The following is a 16,278-nucleotide window of genomic DNA, read 5'->3' on the forward strand; positions in this document are numbered from 1 at the left end:
CTACACCCAGCCAGGGCACCACCTTCAACCTGAAAGCTAAATATTGGTAATGCATAATTTCTCTCCTAATTTTTCAGTATAAATAAACATACACAGAAGCTTCAATTCTCTTTCAACATAGGTATGTCTACCACCTTTGGTAACCACTGGTCTAGACGGTGCATAGAGTTTTCAGAATAATCACAAAGCTCTAGAATAAAAAATGTACTTCCAACAATAATATTGAACTCTATGGTCTTAAAAACACCTGGTAGAAATTCTTCTCAGATTAGTATGTAAATGAAATTACAATTTCAACAGGGTTTACTGGGGACTGAAGAAAATAACTTTAGACTATAGACAATATATGGAAAAATCAATATGCCAAAGTTGCCAAGATCCTGAAAAAAATAGTGCTTGGCTAGGTATTAATATACACTACAAATTTATTGTCATTTATTGTAATCAAAATAGCATGGGATTAGCACAAAAAATCAATCAATAGATCAAAGGAACAATAAAGAATCGGGAATAAATTAGGATGTATGCAGAAATCCAACCTATGATAAAGGTGGCATTTCATTCACCAAGTTAGGTTAATACAATAAATGCTGTTGACAAAGGTAGAAGAAAATACAGTTAGATCCCTTACCTCACACCCTAACGCTAATCCAGTGGTTCTCAACTAGGGGCAGCAGTTTTGCCTGTTCAGGGGCATTTCATAACATCTGGAAACATTTCTGATTGCCATAAATGCAAGGGCGGGAGGGGGGGGGTGTTTGCTATTGGCATCAAGTGGGCAGAGGTCAGGAATGTTGCCAAATATCCTACAACTCACGGGATGGTCCCTGGCCCAAAATGTCAACAGTTGAGAAACTACATAGGCTGAGAAATCCTACCCAAACCCTAACCCTAATGATTACAAAGTTAAAGAGGAACAGTGTTAGAAGTAGAAAGATCCTGATGAGAAACCTGGCTCCTCCACACCATCAGAAGGGTGACTCAGAAGAAAGTACCGTTTTCTTCATCTTGGCTTTCAAGAGGAAAGACAAGGCACACCATGAAGCAAAGAGCAGGGACTCTGGCCACGGCAATAAATAAATGGTAGCTATTATGACCAATAACATAAATGGTAAATCATATTAAGAAGTGCCTGTGAGTCTAAAATGTCAATATGACACTAATGAACTTATCTACAAAACAGAGCAGACTCACAGACATAGAGAACAGACTTGTGGTTGCAAGGGGGAGGCGGGTGGGGGAGGGATGGAGTGGGAGTTTGGGGTTAGCAGATGCAAACTATTAAATACAGAATGATAAACAACAAGGTCCTACTGTATAGCACAAGGAAATGTATTCAATATCCTGGGATAAACCATAATGGAAAAGAATATGAAAAACAGAATGTATATCTATGTATATAACTGAATCACTTTGCTGTACAGCAGAAATTAATAAAATGTTATAAATCAACTATACTTCAATAAAATAATTTTTTTTAAAAGAAGAAGTGCCTGCAAACATATAAATGTTCTTCACAAGAAAAATGGGCTTTTTGTTCCCTTTTTGTTAAGATCCAGGTTGCCTGACAGAGCAATTTTGGGGACTTAAACTATAGAAGTCGAGGATGAAAATTTCAAGTTGTTATAAATCCCCCCAGAGCATAGATTGTGCTCACCTCATTCTCTTACAAGGGTCACTACCTTAGAAGACAGAGACACCTAGGACATTTTGCTTTTGCTTTTAGGGAACAGGGGGAAATAGTACATTAATGGCCTTAGAACCATCATTTGCATACAACTGTTCAGTGCAGAAACTGACAAGGCCCAGCTAGCCTGCTGAATGGAGCCATTTGGGGGGCTCCAGCTGGTTTGTAGTGGCAGCCTTATGTCCTGAAACCAGCTTGGGGGTAACCAGGCCTGTGGTCCCATAGCCTTGCTATGGGGACCCTTGATACTGCGAAGTCCAGAGGATTCTGGGAATTCTCTGAGGACCCTTCCATAAGCTCCAGGCCCCTGAGCTGAAAGATGGTGTATTTCTGAGCCATGAGCCTCAAGATGGAACATAAGTCCCATCCCCACTACACCCTCCCACTCACATGCCCCACACTTCAGTACTGAGAAGTCATTAGTAACTTCTTCCGTCTAATTTTTTAGGAAATAAAATGGAAGCAAGGAATAACAGAAGATAATAGTACCTTTTAGCTATAAAATAGAGGAAGTCTAAAACCTCAGCTGAACGCATAATAATGGTTTCAACAAATATTAACGGCAAAAAACAACCATCATGAGGACATAGTGAGACAAAATTATAACACTTAACACACACAGGAATGAAGCAAAAGTGCTCTCAGGCCCTCAGAAACAGGTGTTGTATGAATAGGAGTTACTAATTTGGTTTTTAAAGTCTTTGTAGCCATTTTAAGTTTCATCCCGTGGTCGCCGAATAGGAAGCAAATGAAATGATGTACTCCACTAAATCACATTACAGCATTTACCTCTTTGTAAAATGGTTCCATCTTTCAACCATTTAAAAAATTATAGAAAACAGCTAGATAGATCATAGAGATAATCATTACATCAAGATCTCAAGAATGCTGCAATCACTAGCAATGTACTTATATGGATCTGGAAGTTATTTCTCACCTGCCGCTGCATTCATAGCTGAAAACGCAAAATTGAATAAGTACTAGCCTTTTCCAGGCCCCAGCACTGGTAATGCCCACTGCATCTTTCTTAGCTTGAGAAACAGACACAATCTAAGTTACCTCTGATTGACAAAGAAGAGTAAAGACAAAAATGACTTTGCCAGGAAGACAATGTGAGTTCCTAAATCTAATATGGAATAGGCGTGCAAGTACAAAAATCTGACACAAATAAAATTGTGTGCAAGCAAATGACCTATATTGTGTGCACATGGCCCTCATAACAGTAAGTGTCCCTATAACCCACCTGCAATGTCACATAATAAACCTTCCTAGAGTCCATTTTAATTTAAAGATTGTGTGTACAGTGTGGGAGGAAAGGGCTTTTACCTTATTTTAAAACAAATACAGACATGTCATGGTACCGTAGTATTCGCGCAGGTTTTAAGATCAACAGGAAACTTCAAAGAAATGTAGTGTTTGTGCTGCTGCATTTTGGATATCTGCTCGCTGTTCTCTGCCATTCCAAACGACTTCTGAGAAAGACTGGAAATCACTAGCATGTTAATTCTCTCTCTCAGAGGAGGCAAAAAAATAAATAAGGTATAAAATGTGGGGAGAGACACAGGCAATCGAGGACAGCGATCAAACAGGGGAGGGAAATGAGGTCTCACACGAACCACGCACGGCTTTCCTGTTCTCTCCACTGGGATAAAGACCGACACTTGGAGAGACAGAAGAAGAATAGGTAGGCAAGCCATTTAGGGGTGTGGATGGGAAAAAACTCTCTCTCCCCAAGAGAATGCGGCTTTACACCGGCATATTAGATTGGAAAGTGCAAACACAATAATTAACAGTGAATCCTGAAACTTCAACACGCCAGAAAAGAGTGTCACTCAGGAGTGAGACGGGAAAATAGGAGGGATACATTAAGGTAATCTTCAGTGAGGCTGGACAGCTCCACAGGGGGCGGGCGGCAGCCCTGGAGAGCTAATCAAGTTCTCCCGACACCTCGGGAAGCTTGAGAAAGCTGATGAAGGATGCTCCCACGCCAGCAGCTAGGGGCAACCGTGGGCAAAGAGCAGGGCCCTTCCCAAATCCGAACCCCAAACAACAACCTCCACGCTAAACAAACACCTTTATTCCCCGCCTGATTTAAGAAAAGAACTTTGAGTCCCCCTTCCTCAGTTTCTGCCCTCTGGGAATAAACCAGCTGCTGTGGTTTTTGCACCACAGGAACACGTGTCAATCACCGCTAGGCCCAGCATTACTTTTCCTCCTCACGTGTGATTCCAACAATCAGATGCCCCAGGCTGAAGCCCAGCCTCGCGCGTGAGCGTTTTCTAGGGCACATCCCAGAAGGCGCCCCCAGCCCCTGTGTATTTCATTTAATTATGAAACCTCTTTCTGGAAGCCCCATAATTCTCCCAAGAGTCAAAGTAATTGGTAGAAATTAGACATAAAGAGACACAAGCCCTCTTAAAGAGGACACTTTCGACTATAATTTTTAAAAGAATTTTCTGTTCAGTTCCAATATAATTTTGTACTTTCCCAATTCTGCCCTTTTCAAATGCCAAAGAAAAGGTTCATATTATCTTGTGGGCTATAAAAAAAAAAAAAAGGCAATCGTTGGGCTGCATCCCGCAGGCCTTCAAGGCCTGCACTTGCCCGGCTTTAAGACCTTAAGACCGAAGAAAGAGCCCTGAGTCACCAACAGAGACATCAGTGGTTTCATGGATGGGGGAGCTTACACGTCTGAAGCAAGGTCTTGGAGGGACACCCTAACTTGTGTGGCCAAAGGCAGGCAGAACCTGAAGGCAGGCTTCACGCCCAGCGAGAGGGGAGGTTACCAGTTATAGGGGGATTACATCAGGCTGCCTCATCAGTTACCAGGGAAACCAGCAGAGGGGCACCCCCTTATTGTCCCTTGATAAGAACCACCACTAGCTGGGGTCTGGGGCAAGTACTTAAGAAGGTCACTCCTGTGAGTAGGGTATAGGTGAAGCAGGTACTGATCAAGCAGGGGATGTACAGAGAGCGAGAGAACAGCCATCTTTATTGGCCTGACCATACAGCAAGGTAATGCATTTGTACTCCACTTAAGGTCCACAAAGATTTCCCTTCCTTTGAAGGCCATCCTTTGGATGGTTTTTAAAAAGAAAAAAAAAAGAGTGAAAAATAATGTACATTACTCTTGTGGCAAATCACTGCTATTTGGCAATTGAAAGGATCTTTTTTTTTTTTTTTACAACTTTATTGGAGTATAATTGCTTCACAATGGTGTATTAGTTTCTGCTTTATAACAAAGTGAATCAGTTATACATATACATATGTTCCCATATCCCTTCCCTCTTGCGTCTCCCTCCCTCCCACCCTCCCTATCCCACCCCTCTAGGTGGTCACAAACCACCGAGCTGATCTCCCTGTGCTATTCGGCTGCTTCCCACTAGCTATCTATTTTACGTTTGGTAGTGTATATATGTCCATGCCACTCTCTCACTTTGTCACAGCTTACCCTTCCCCCTCCCCATATCCTCAAGTCCATTCTCAAGTAGGTCTGTGTCTTTATTCCTGTTTTATCCCTAGGTTCTTCATGACATTTGTTTTTTTCTTAAATTCCATATATATGTGTTAGCATACAGTATTTGTCTTTCTCTTTCTGACTTACTTCACTCTGTATGACAGACTCTAGGTCTATCCACCTCATTACAAATAGCTCAATTTCGTTTCTTTTTATGGCTGAGTCAATGAAAGGACCTTGTGTGTGTGTGTGTGTGTGTGTGTGTGTGTGTTCCATTACTTGGGGTCCATGCTGCTGTGTGGCTACATTAACAAGATGCACTTTTGGTACTGGTTAGATGTGTAAACCAAAGACAAATCCATCTTTCAATGGATTTATGGTCGTTTAGTGGAAGATGGTAGCAAAATTCCATGGCACGGTTTTATTCCACTCAATTCAGGTAAATTCTATTGATCCACACCTACTCAGCACCTGGCACACTAAGTAAGTAATGGGAATCCAAAGAGGAAAGAAGATTTAGCAAGGGGGAGGGGAGGTGGGCAGACATACGAAAAACAGTAACAAGAGAGTCAGAAGTCTGACGATTGCTGTGTGTGAAAGGAGAACAGGCAGCTCAAAGGGTAGGTGATGAACTCCCCCGAAGCAAGCACCACACAGAAATCTTAAAGGTTACAAGATGACAGCCAGTGGGGTGGGTCAAGGATATACAATGTTATTTTGAAAAAGTGAGGCAACGGTTAAAAAAGAGAAGTTTTCACATAAAAATCCAGATTTCTGGCTTTTCTTAAAAAAAGTACAAGATCTGGCAACACTTGGCAACAACGGAGCAGAGATAGGTAGGCATGGGCTCTCCAATACCCGAGAGTCCTCACTCAAGGAGCCTGGCCCCTGTAGGCATCTGCGTTTTAAGCCCCTGTCTTAGGGCAAAGGCAGAGTCGTCAAGATTTCAGAATCCTACCCTAAGAAGGGAAACAAGGGGGAAAGCTGAACACTCTGAGATTTGCTTTCCTAGAAATAACACAGCAAAAAGCCAACAGAATTGTCTGTCTCTGCATCCCTTGACACTGATCAGCCAGAGTTGACTCAGTTAAGGCTCTGTGCTGCTCTTAAGTAAGTACTTGTGAGAACAGCTTGCTGGTGCAGTCGGAGAGGAAAAACTTCTCAGGCTCCAAGCATATGGTGCGTTTGGAAGACAGCGACTCAGCACAGCTCTCAGCAAGCCACTGCATCTCTCCTAAGGATCACTGGAAGCATCTGGTACAGAAAATGAGGACCACAGCAGCTGGGGCTCGGTCAGCAACACAGAAGTGTGCTGGTCCTAATGGGCTCACCCCGGCCTCCCATGGCTTTCCACAGCCTCCCCCAGCTCGGCCTTCCCTCCTGGCTCCCGGCTCCCCGGGGGATAACTCCCAGGGGCATGTGCCACCAGCAACAGCCAAAACACGATGCGACCAAACTGATGCCATTCATCTCCTCCTGTGGTGGATGCTTTCCATTTTCCACCCAGGTCCCTCCCATCCCCCCTCCCGGTTCTGTGTGTCCCCCCAGCTTCTGCGTGATTTGCAGTCATCTTTGGCAATTGGAGCTGCTTCACCTGGATGTGCCCCAGACCTGGAAGTGTGCGGGGAAGCTCACGGGCAACAGCTCCCGGATGCAGGAGTGTGAGAACCAGATCCCCAGCCTCAGGGTGGACTCGCTGCTCCCCAGAGGACCAGCCACCCTTGCTGGCTACCTCCCCTTCCCTGCCCCATGTCCCCGCTCCTGATTCCTCCTGGGAGCACTTCCTTAATAATCACTTGCATGTGAAGCCTCCTCTGGGGTCTGCGCCTGGGAGAACCCCACCCAGACACATCCCCTCCCCTCCCCACCCCTGTCCCCTCCAGTTACCCCTCCCAGGCCCTCGGAGTCAAAAGCTCACTTAAGACTTCGATTCTCCCTCTTCCTCCATGCTGTCCCTTGCTAGCTAAACATTAAATCCAGTATTTCCTCCTATGGGACACATACCCTCACCTTCTCACTACAACCGCCTTTAGCTACCCATCACCTCCCACCATGACAGGCGCCATGTTTTCTCAGCTTCCGTTTTCTTCCCCTCTTAGGCTTTTGGAAACTCAGCACTTCCAGTGGTTGTTCCTCTAAAACGAAACAAAAATATTGCAGTGGTTCCCCACTGACTTCAGGATAAAGTTCAAACTCCTTAGCCCAGCCATCAGAGGCCTCGTGATCCAGGCCCTCACCCTTCTCATGCCTTTTCTCCCCGTCTCCCTCTGGGCCTCACGCTCCAGTCACCCCACATCATCCGTGGTCTGCTTTTCCAGGCTCCAGGCTCCCCTGGGCCGGTCCCCCTTGCCTGGGAGGCCCTTCCCACCCCTGGTGCCCCTGTTCAAATCTACCCATCAGTCCAGACCCAGAGCACATGGGAGTCACAGAGCCTCCTTTTCTGAAGGCCCCCCATTAACACATTCCAGGTGAGAGACAAAAACCAAGACCCATAGATGAAGCTGGGCATTCACATAATTTGCATATAGACTTTACATCTTCCTAGCAGATAAGTTTCCTGAGAGCTGGGAGCTCTTTGCTCATTTATCTTAGAAAAATCTAACTGAAAGGGCGGAAACGTTTACCACTTAAAACGGTGCTAGTTATTCGAGTCTCAGGCAGATGTGTTCCAGAATGGATGTGAGACAGTGGCGGGCGGGGCTGGGGGAGGGGGGAGATCCTCTTCTCTCTATCTCAGTTCCCACAGACGCCTCTCTGGGTGCAAGCATCTCACCACCCTAGGTGTGATTCTAATGAACACTCACTCTAAACCCAAACCAACTCATTCCCCACGGGGCTCATTGCTGGAAACACCAATCTGATCTAGTCCTGAAGGAAAGCCTGCATCATCGGGTAGAGAGATGCTACAGGATTACATTTCACGGGCAATTAAAGAGATTTTCAAGGGCAGCTTTGATTATATGCGTTTTTCACCCTCCACCAGGGTTTCGGAATCCCACCCCCTGCATTAGCTGCAGCTCCTCTGGGTGCCCCACTCCCTGACCCTAAGCCAAAAGGCACCTGATGAATGTCGACAGAGGGCACAGATGTCCTGGTTCCCTGTACCATATAAGGCATTATTCCAGGGGACCTGGACCCAAATGGCTTCAACCCATTAGTGATGAAAAAACACATCAATGACACCCTGAACTAGCTCTGTGTGTGAACGACAGTTTGTAACAGCTGAAAAATGGAGCAGCACAATGCATTTCTGTACTTACGTCTACAACCATAAAGCGACCTAGAATTAAACCCACACTCATGAAACATCAGAGTGACATTTTAATAACTGACTTCTCTTAGCCATCAAGTTTTAAGATCTTTGGCAACTCGTTCTAAGGAAAACTGCCCGAAGAAAATGAAGCACAACTTAAATGCACTCAGAAATCAGAGTGAATGCAACTACATTGTCTGGTGCAAATCACTCTGTGCTCCCAAGAAAGACCTGAGAGAAGGAAGTACAATCGCCCTTTTACTTACCAAATATCTCATATTCGGCTATTCATTCTTGAGTCAGTTTTCAAAGCCACTGACTGACTCAACTGAACACACTTAGGATCAAGAACAACTGACTCAGATGTGTGGTTTGGCCTGCCATCTTAAAATGGAATGGCAGTTACCAAAATTTTCAGAAGAAAGGATCAGGCAATTTTTCATGGATTGAAGTGAAATTTAGCAAAATGGCAGAGGCCTCAGAGGAACATTACTGCACTGTGCTTTGGGAATAACTGATGATACAGTTAGACTGTCCATGACGCTCTCAAATTACTCAAAATTCACTAGAAAACATTTCATTGTGAGACCTGAATAAACTCTTCTCACTTCAGACATATTACTCCTACGCCTACCCGAAAGAAATGTTTCCTCCTGAAACATTTCCCTAGTTTTTCTTTCCAGCAGGAGGTGACTTCTCCTTTTTCCAAACTCCCATGGCGTGAGGGATGTCTTATGTTCTCAGGTAAACTGCAGGTACCTGGAAGGCAGGTTCCACGGGCAGCTGAATCTTGCGCCTGCACCCTCTCCCTTCCCACCAAGAAGAGTCCCTAGCACGATACCTTACAAAGAGCACAAGCTAAATGTCTGCAAATGACTCGGTGAGTGAGTGAGTGAATGCAAGCTTGTATGGTTCTGGGGTTTTTTTTCCTGGTCTTACTGCAGACCCCAAAGGCTAATTATTTGCTACAAACTTTATGTTCACCTTTCAAACACATTAAGGTTGATATCCAAGTTTCAAGTAGTCATTCCATGATGATTCTTGCTAATGAACTTGATTTAAACTGATAGTAATCTAAAAAGTTTATGTACAGCTCTTTCAATATTGTCTACTTAGACAATATTAACCAAGGCATTTACCTCCTCTTTGAGAGCTAATCATTTCATTTACCAGCATCTATAGCTGTCAGAACTTTGGCAGACTTGGTGAAAAATACCATCAACTGCTCATATTAAAAACTAATCACACAGGATTTCCTTTATTTCATTTTTTACTACTTAAACTCCCTACTGGACTTCCCTGGTGGTGCAGTGGTTAAGAATTCACCTGCCAATGCAGGGGACACGGGTTCAAGCCCTGGTCCAGGAAGATCCCACATGCCGTGGAGCAACGAAGCCTGTGCGCCACAACTACTGAGCCTGCGCTCTAGAGCCCGCGAGCCACAACTCCTGAAGCCCGGGCGCGTAGAGCCCGTGCTCTGCAACAAAGAGAAGCCACCGCAATGGGAAGCCCGTGCACCACAACGAAGAGTAGTCCCCGCTCACTGCAACTAGAGAAAGCCTGCATGCGGCAACGAAGATCCAACGCAGCCAAAAATAAATTAAAAGACCAGGTAGTGAGCTTCTAAAGGCTGCCTTATGAACATTAGATTAAAATCAATACTTAAAAAAACAAACATACGACTCCCTACTGATACAGAAAATGTTCTGCTGGGTTTTGTTTGTTTGTTTGTTTTTCATAGCATGGGGTCTTTCCCTCATGATGCAAAAACATACAGTTATTGCATTTGCTAGGGGAGAAAATGCCTGAACTTTAAAATTGTATAATGCAATACTAAACAGAAGTGGGGGAAATTCTGTTGGTCATTTTTGTCACGAGAATGGCAAATTACCATTCTCATTACCATACTTGGCAAATTACCAAGCTTTTGCAACTTCCTTTAAAAGGGTGGGGGCCAGTTTCAAAGATCTGGCACCAAGTTATCCAAGCAATTCTTGCTCTGTATCTGCTTATTAAGGAGCTGGAATGTTCATTAAAGTCATCCAGACAGGTGGTCCAGACACTCTGGATAGAGTGAACTCAAACTCAAGGACAATGTCATCTTTTTTTTTTTGCGGTACGGGGGTCTCTCACTGTTGTGGCCTCTCCCGTTGCAGAGCACAGGCTCCAGGCGCGCAGGCTCAGCGGCCATGGCTCACGGGCCCAGCCGCTCCGCGGCATGTGGGATCTTCCCGGACCGGGGCACGAACCCGTGTCCCCTGCATCGGCAGACGGACTCTCAACCACTGAGCCACCAGGGAAGCCCCCCTCCTTCTTCTTAATAGCTTGACCCATTTTCTCTTCTGGAAAGTAAGTTCATTAGCTCAGGGCCTGTCCTCAATGGGAGGAATGAACCCCTACTGAACGCCCCAGCTCCACCGCTGGCTTGTAATGAACTATTCCTAAAATGGGATCGTTTATTTCTTATTCCTGCAGAGAAGCTTTCTTGCCCTCTTCATCCAATCAGACTACAATATAGAGTTGGCTCAGGTCTTGCAAATCATTTAGTACAAATCCCACATCGTACCAGCTAGAAAATGGAGGCCCAGAAAAATCTACTGATGTGCCCCTTACACTACATCACCTGCTAGGACCCAAGTGCAGCACAGAACACAGGCCCTCCAATCAGGTGCCCTATGTGCTTTCTCCCCTTTCCTGGTGCTCAAAACTCTCTCTGGGAGCCAAGTGGTGTTGGTGAGTGTCAGGCATTGAGCCAGACAGAAGTAGACAGTTCCTTACGCCCTTGCCACTCTAAGTGTGGTCCATGGACCACCAGCATCGGGATCACCTGGGAACGTGTTAGAAATGTAGAGTACCAGGCCCCACCCCAGACCTTCTGAATCAGACTCTGCATTTGAACAATATCCCCAGGAGATTCAAAGAAGGCACATCAAAGTTTGAGAAGTGCTGCTCCACAGCAGGGGAAAAAAGACAGCTTCGCATTTAGAATCAAGTTCATTTATGATCTGCTGACTTCATGGCAAGTCCTGTGCTAGCATCACCTAGAGTGGAATTATACTGAGGGATACTCCTGTGTCCTGACCAGAGGGGACTTTTGTCCCCTCCACACATCAAGGCCAATGGAATGGCCTAAGGAACAGAAACACTGGGGCCCAACGTACGTCTTAGGTAACTAGGAAGGCACATGGTAAGTTGGTCTTATTTTGTCTCTTTTCTGAAATTCTGATTTATTTGAAGACTGTTAAGTGGTAAAATGGAGGAAAGGTAGAGTACACAAATTACCACCTTATCTAAAAATCAAATATGCACTCTCCCACTTTTTTTCATAAAGTGGTCATCCACAGAATCATGGGTGCAGGAGGACATCAGGTGCTTCACATCAGGGCTCAGTTGCAGGTACAAGAGTCAGCCTGCTGGGGAGGATGCTTGCTGTCATCCCTGCCACCTTGATAACTAACTCCATGTCTGGGCCTCAGCTTCCTCATCTTTAAAATGGAAATAAAAGCAGTACATACCTCATAGGCTGATTATAAGGATGCTGTGATACTTACAAAGCCTGGCACACAGTGAGCGCTCAGTAAATGAGACCTATTGTCATCATGTACGTCCCATGTGTCAGTGGGACCTGAAACCACTAGGGCTCCCAGAACAATTTCCTCTTGTGATTGACCAGATATTGACCCACTGCCACTCAACATAAAGAAGCCAATATGCAAAAAAGGCAGACATTGAGAAAAGTTTCACTCTGCCAAAATCATGGTAATTCTGGACGTCAGCAAAGGCGGACGCCACCTTTCACTTCAAATTCTAACGTAAATTAACATGGACTGAGGGCCCCAGAGCTCGATCAGCCGTGAAGAAGTGAAGAACTCTGCTGGCCAGGAGAGAGGGGTCCGTCTTCGTCACACAGCCTCACGCCCCACAGCTGTCTCTCCTGAGGTCACCAGACAAACGTCTGTTCAGTGGGCCAAGCAAGCGGGAAGACGGGCAGTTGTTCTACTCTCTTTTTAAAATATAGCACGTGTTGTCATTTCTCCCACGATAACTGGCCAAAAGACAGATCTGATTTCCTTTGCCAGGCTTTCAATTTTTATTTTTACAAGAGCAGCAGAAACATAATGTGCTTTCTATCCCACCTTCATTGTTTTTATTTATTTATTTATTCATTCATTTATTTTTATTGGAGTATAGTTGACTTACAATGTTGTATTAGTTTCAGGTATACAGCAAAGTGATTCAGATTTATATACATATATATACATATATATATATACGTATATATATATATATATATTCTCTTACAGATTCTTTTCCCTTATGGGTTATTACAAAATATTTAGTTTCCTATGCTGTACAGTAAATAGGTCCTTGTTGGTTATGCACTTTATACTGATATATAGTAGTATGTATATGTTAATACCAAGGTCCTAGTTTATCCCTCTGCGCCCCTTCATCATTTTTTAAAAAAGCATTTAAAATTAATATTGCTCTTTTTGAAAAACCGATCTCTACCTCTCTTTTCCTAATTAGACCCAATAAAAATATAAGAGTAAGCATTCTTGGGAAAGCCATATTGAAAAACATCATCCAAGCCTTGAAAATCAAAATCAAGACCAAATCAATTACAGGACTTGATTCAAGTGAATTTTGTTTTTCCTCCCAAGTGATTGACAGAAAGTATGATGGGTGTAAAATATTCAAGTATTTCTGGAGTTTGGGGGAAGATATGAAGTTTGTATACAGCCTCTAACCAAAATGAGTGTGTCTTCCAGCCATGCTTTGCAGATTAATAGTATACTTTCACTAGCCGCTCTCTTCTGGGAGTGTGACAGTTTTCTAGCTGAGTGTAATCCAGTAAATTAAAGGAGGAAAGGATGTAACGTGGATTCTCTACTTATGCCGTCTGGTGTGGACAGTTGCAAGAGGCTATGAAACTCTTTAGTTGTCTAATGTTTGGCCTTACCTGTCAGAGGGCAGTCCTGGGAACAGATGCAAACTCTACACACACACACCCGCAAACCCTATTCCTTTCCCCTCCCTTCTTCATTCAACACACATTAGGCACCTCATGATGCTAAGCTAACCGCCCACCCTCAGAGGCCTTACCTGTCGGCTTTCTTGATCAGGATGGCCCTGAAGATGTGCTCGAGGGGCGTCTTCTCCCGCTCATGGGTTGGCTGCACGAAGGGGTGCAGGGCCACCAGCGAGAAGCCCTGCTGGTACGGCTCCAGCAGCTGGGCGGGCAGGTCACGAAGGGAGGCCAGCCTCACGGCCGAGGCCCGTGGGAGCTCGGCTGGGAGTGGAGAGAGGGGAGGCTCATCAGAGACCCACCCAGACCGGCCACCCCACGCATCCACATCCCTCTCCCCTCAGCTCAGCAGAAAATCTCCAGGTCGCCTCTCAGTCACGTGAGTCTGTTCCCATCTTAACTACTGTCTTCAAGGGAACCTACAAAACTGCTGGTTAACTTCCAACTCATCCATAAGTACTGGTGATCGGATGGCTTAAAATTAGAGCCAGTTTCTCAGAGATCACACTGGAAAAGTCACTTCCACCCCCTCAGAAAATAAAAAAGAAAGAAATGAAGAAGGAGGAGGATCACAAGACGATGACAACTGCACACAAACGTAAAATTGCCGGGTGGCAAAAAGCAGCAGCATAACAAAGTCCAAAGACAGACTGGAACAACATTTCCGTGCCACTTAAGACAAAAGGGTAATTTCTTTAACAGGCAAAAAACAGAAACAAGAACAAAAACAAGAAAAATGGGCAAAACATACAAACAGGCAATTTCCTGAAAAGCATAAAAGGGTAATCAATACATAAAAGGACACTCAAATTAACTCAACATTAGAACTATGCAAAACAAAACAAATAAGTGTTTTCCCCCAATTGAATTATTTTAAAATTGGGGTTTAAAAAAACCTTTTTGAGAAGGGCAGACAAGATTTCAGAAGTCAACAGATTCAAGTGACAAGGCTTCCAGCTCAATCCCCCGCCCCTCAGGCTCTTTCCCTAGAGGCAACCAGTATTATCCATTTTCTTTTGTATATATGTTAATAATCGCTGAATCTGTACACAAATAAGTTTATATATCTATCTCACTTTTTTTACACAAATGGTAGGATAATGTTACAACCCAGCTTTTTATCCATTTTTATCAACTAACAGTATCCTTTTCTTGGAGATCATTCCATGGCAGTACACAGAGCTCTTCCTCATTCTTTTTACAGCTGCACAAGTGTTCCATTGTGTGAGGTACCACAGACTATTCAAACTTTTGCTTTCATAAGTAATACTGCAATGAAAAACATCACTCCTACATGATTTCACATGCATTCATGTACGGTATACCTAAAAAAGTTAATTCCTAGGTGTGGAATTGCTGGGCTCAAGATAAATGCATTGTAATTTTTTTAGAGACTGCCAAATCTCCTCCACAGTGCAGTAAGGGCTTGCCTTTATCAGTGAGGTACAAAGGTATTTCTTTCCCCACGCCCTGGCTAATCTCACAGCAAAAAAAATGATCACTGTGAGGTGGTAATTTATATTTCTCATTATGTAATTTGTACTTTTTCTTATTAAACATCTCATGTTTAAATGCTATTTATGTTGCCTTTTCTGTTAACTGTTCAAAATCTTTGCCTAGTTTTCTACTGGGTTATTGGTCTTTTTTCTATTGATTTGTAGGAGCTCTTTATATATTAGGAAATTCATTTCTTATTTGTAATAACAGTTGCAAATATCTTTCCCAAATTATTGTCTTTTGACTTTGCATGACACGGGTTTTGCCATGAAGATTTTTTTAAATAAAGCTGAATTTATCAATCTTGCCTTCAATGGCTTCTGAGTTTTATGTCATAGCAGAGAGACCTGGAATATAAAACAATTCTCTTGTGATTTCCTGTAGTAATATTTCAGTTTTTGCATGTAAATCTTTGCTCCATTTGGAATTTATGCAATATGAATTCAACCTTTCCCACCCACCCCCAGTTTATCCATTTTTCCACATTGATTTGAGATGTCACCTTTATCATATATTATATTCTTAAGTATATTTAAGTCTATGACTGTGATCTATTAATCTATTCTAACAATTTTAGTTTCATATTATGTTTTAAAATCTGGTCAGGCTATTTCCTGAATCTTCCTGTTTTCCTGTTTATTTTCTGAATCTTCCTGTTTCTTCTCAATTATTTGTTTTTCCAAATGGTCTTTAAAATCAGGTCATCAAATTGTCCCTCAAAAAAAAAAACTTGTTGATACTTTTATCGGATCATGTTCAAATTACAGCTGAACTGAGAGGGAATGGATTTTTTTTCTTTTTAACCATTTTTTAAATTGAAGTATAGTTAATTTACGATGTTGTGCTAGTTTCAGGTGTACAAGCAAAGTGATTCAGTTATACATATCTACATATGTCTGTTTTTCTTCAGATTCTTTTCCATTATAGGTTATTACAAGATATTGAATATAGTTCCCTGTGCTGTAGAGTAGGTCCTTGTTGGTTATCTATTTTATATATAGTAGTGTGGATATGTTAATCCCAAACTCCTAATTTATTGCTCCCCCTCACACTATTTGATTATATTTTTTAATCCACAGGAATTGGAAATTGAAGCCAAACAATATTTTACAGCAAGTTAACAACATCAACCTCCCGAGAACGGATATTTTCATCACGCTGCAAGTTTCCATCCAAGAACATTGCATGATTTTCATTTATTCAAGACTCTTTGGGAGTCCCTCGGGTGCATATTAAAATTTTCTTCACATAGATACTGCATACTTGGGAAGTTTATTCCTAGTTATTTTATATTTTATTGCTATTTGAATTGTTTTTTTTCTCCTTTTACTTCTGTGATCTCCATCGTGGGCAAG

The 16,278-nt window shown here is 43.2% G+C and overlaps 1 protein-coding gene across 2 annotated transcripts in view; it reads right to left on the reverse strand.

Moving 5' to 3' along the window:
* Nucleotides 1-16,278, reverse strand: part of RFTN1 (raftlin, lipid raft linker 1) — a 200,673-nt gene that overhangs the window by 106,209 nt on the left and 78,186 nt on the right. For both annotated transcript variants that reach the window (XM_060099471.1, XM_060099473.1), the window contains one exon: nt 13,504-13,690. In XM_060099471.1, the coding sequence (XP_059955454.1) occupies nt 13,504-13,690 (187 nt within the window). The remainder of the gene's footprint in view (nt 1-13,503; nt 13,691-16,278) is intronic.

This window comes from Mesoplodon densirostris, chromosome 5 (genome assembly GCF_025265405.1).
Source record: "Mesoplodon densirostris isolate mMesDen1 chromosome 5, mMesDen1 primary haplotype, whole genome shotgun sequence".
Classification (NCBI taxonomy): domain Eukaryota; kingdom Metazoa; phylum Chordata; class Mammalia; order Artiodactyla; family Ziphiidae; genus Mesoplodon; species Mesoplodon densirostris.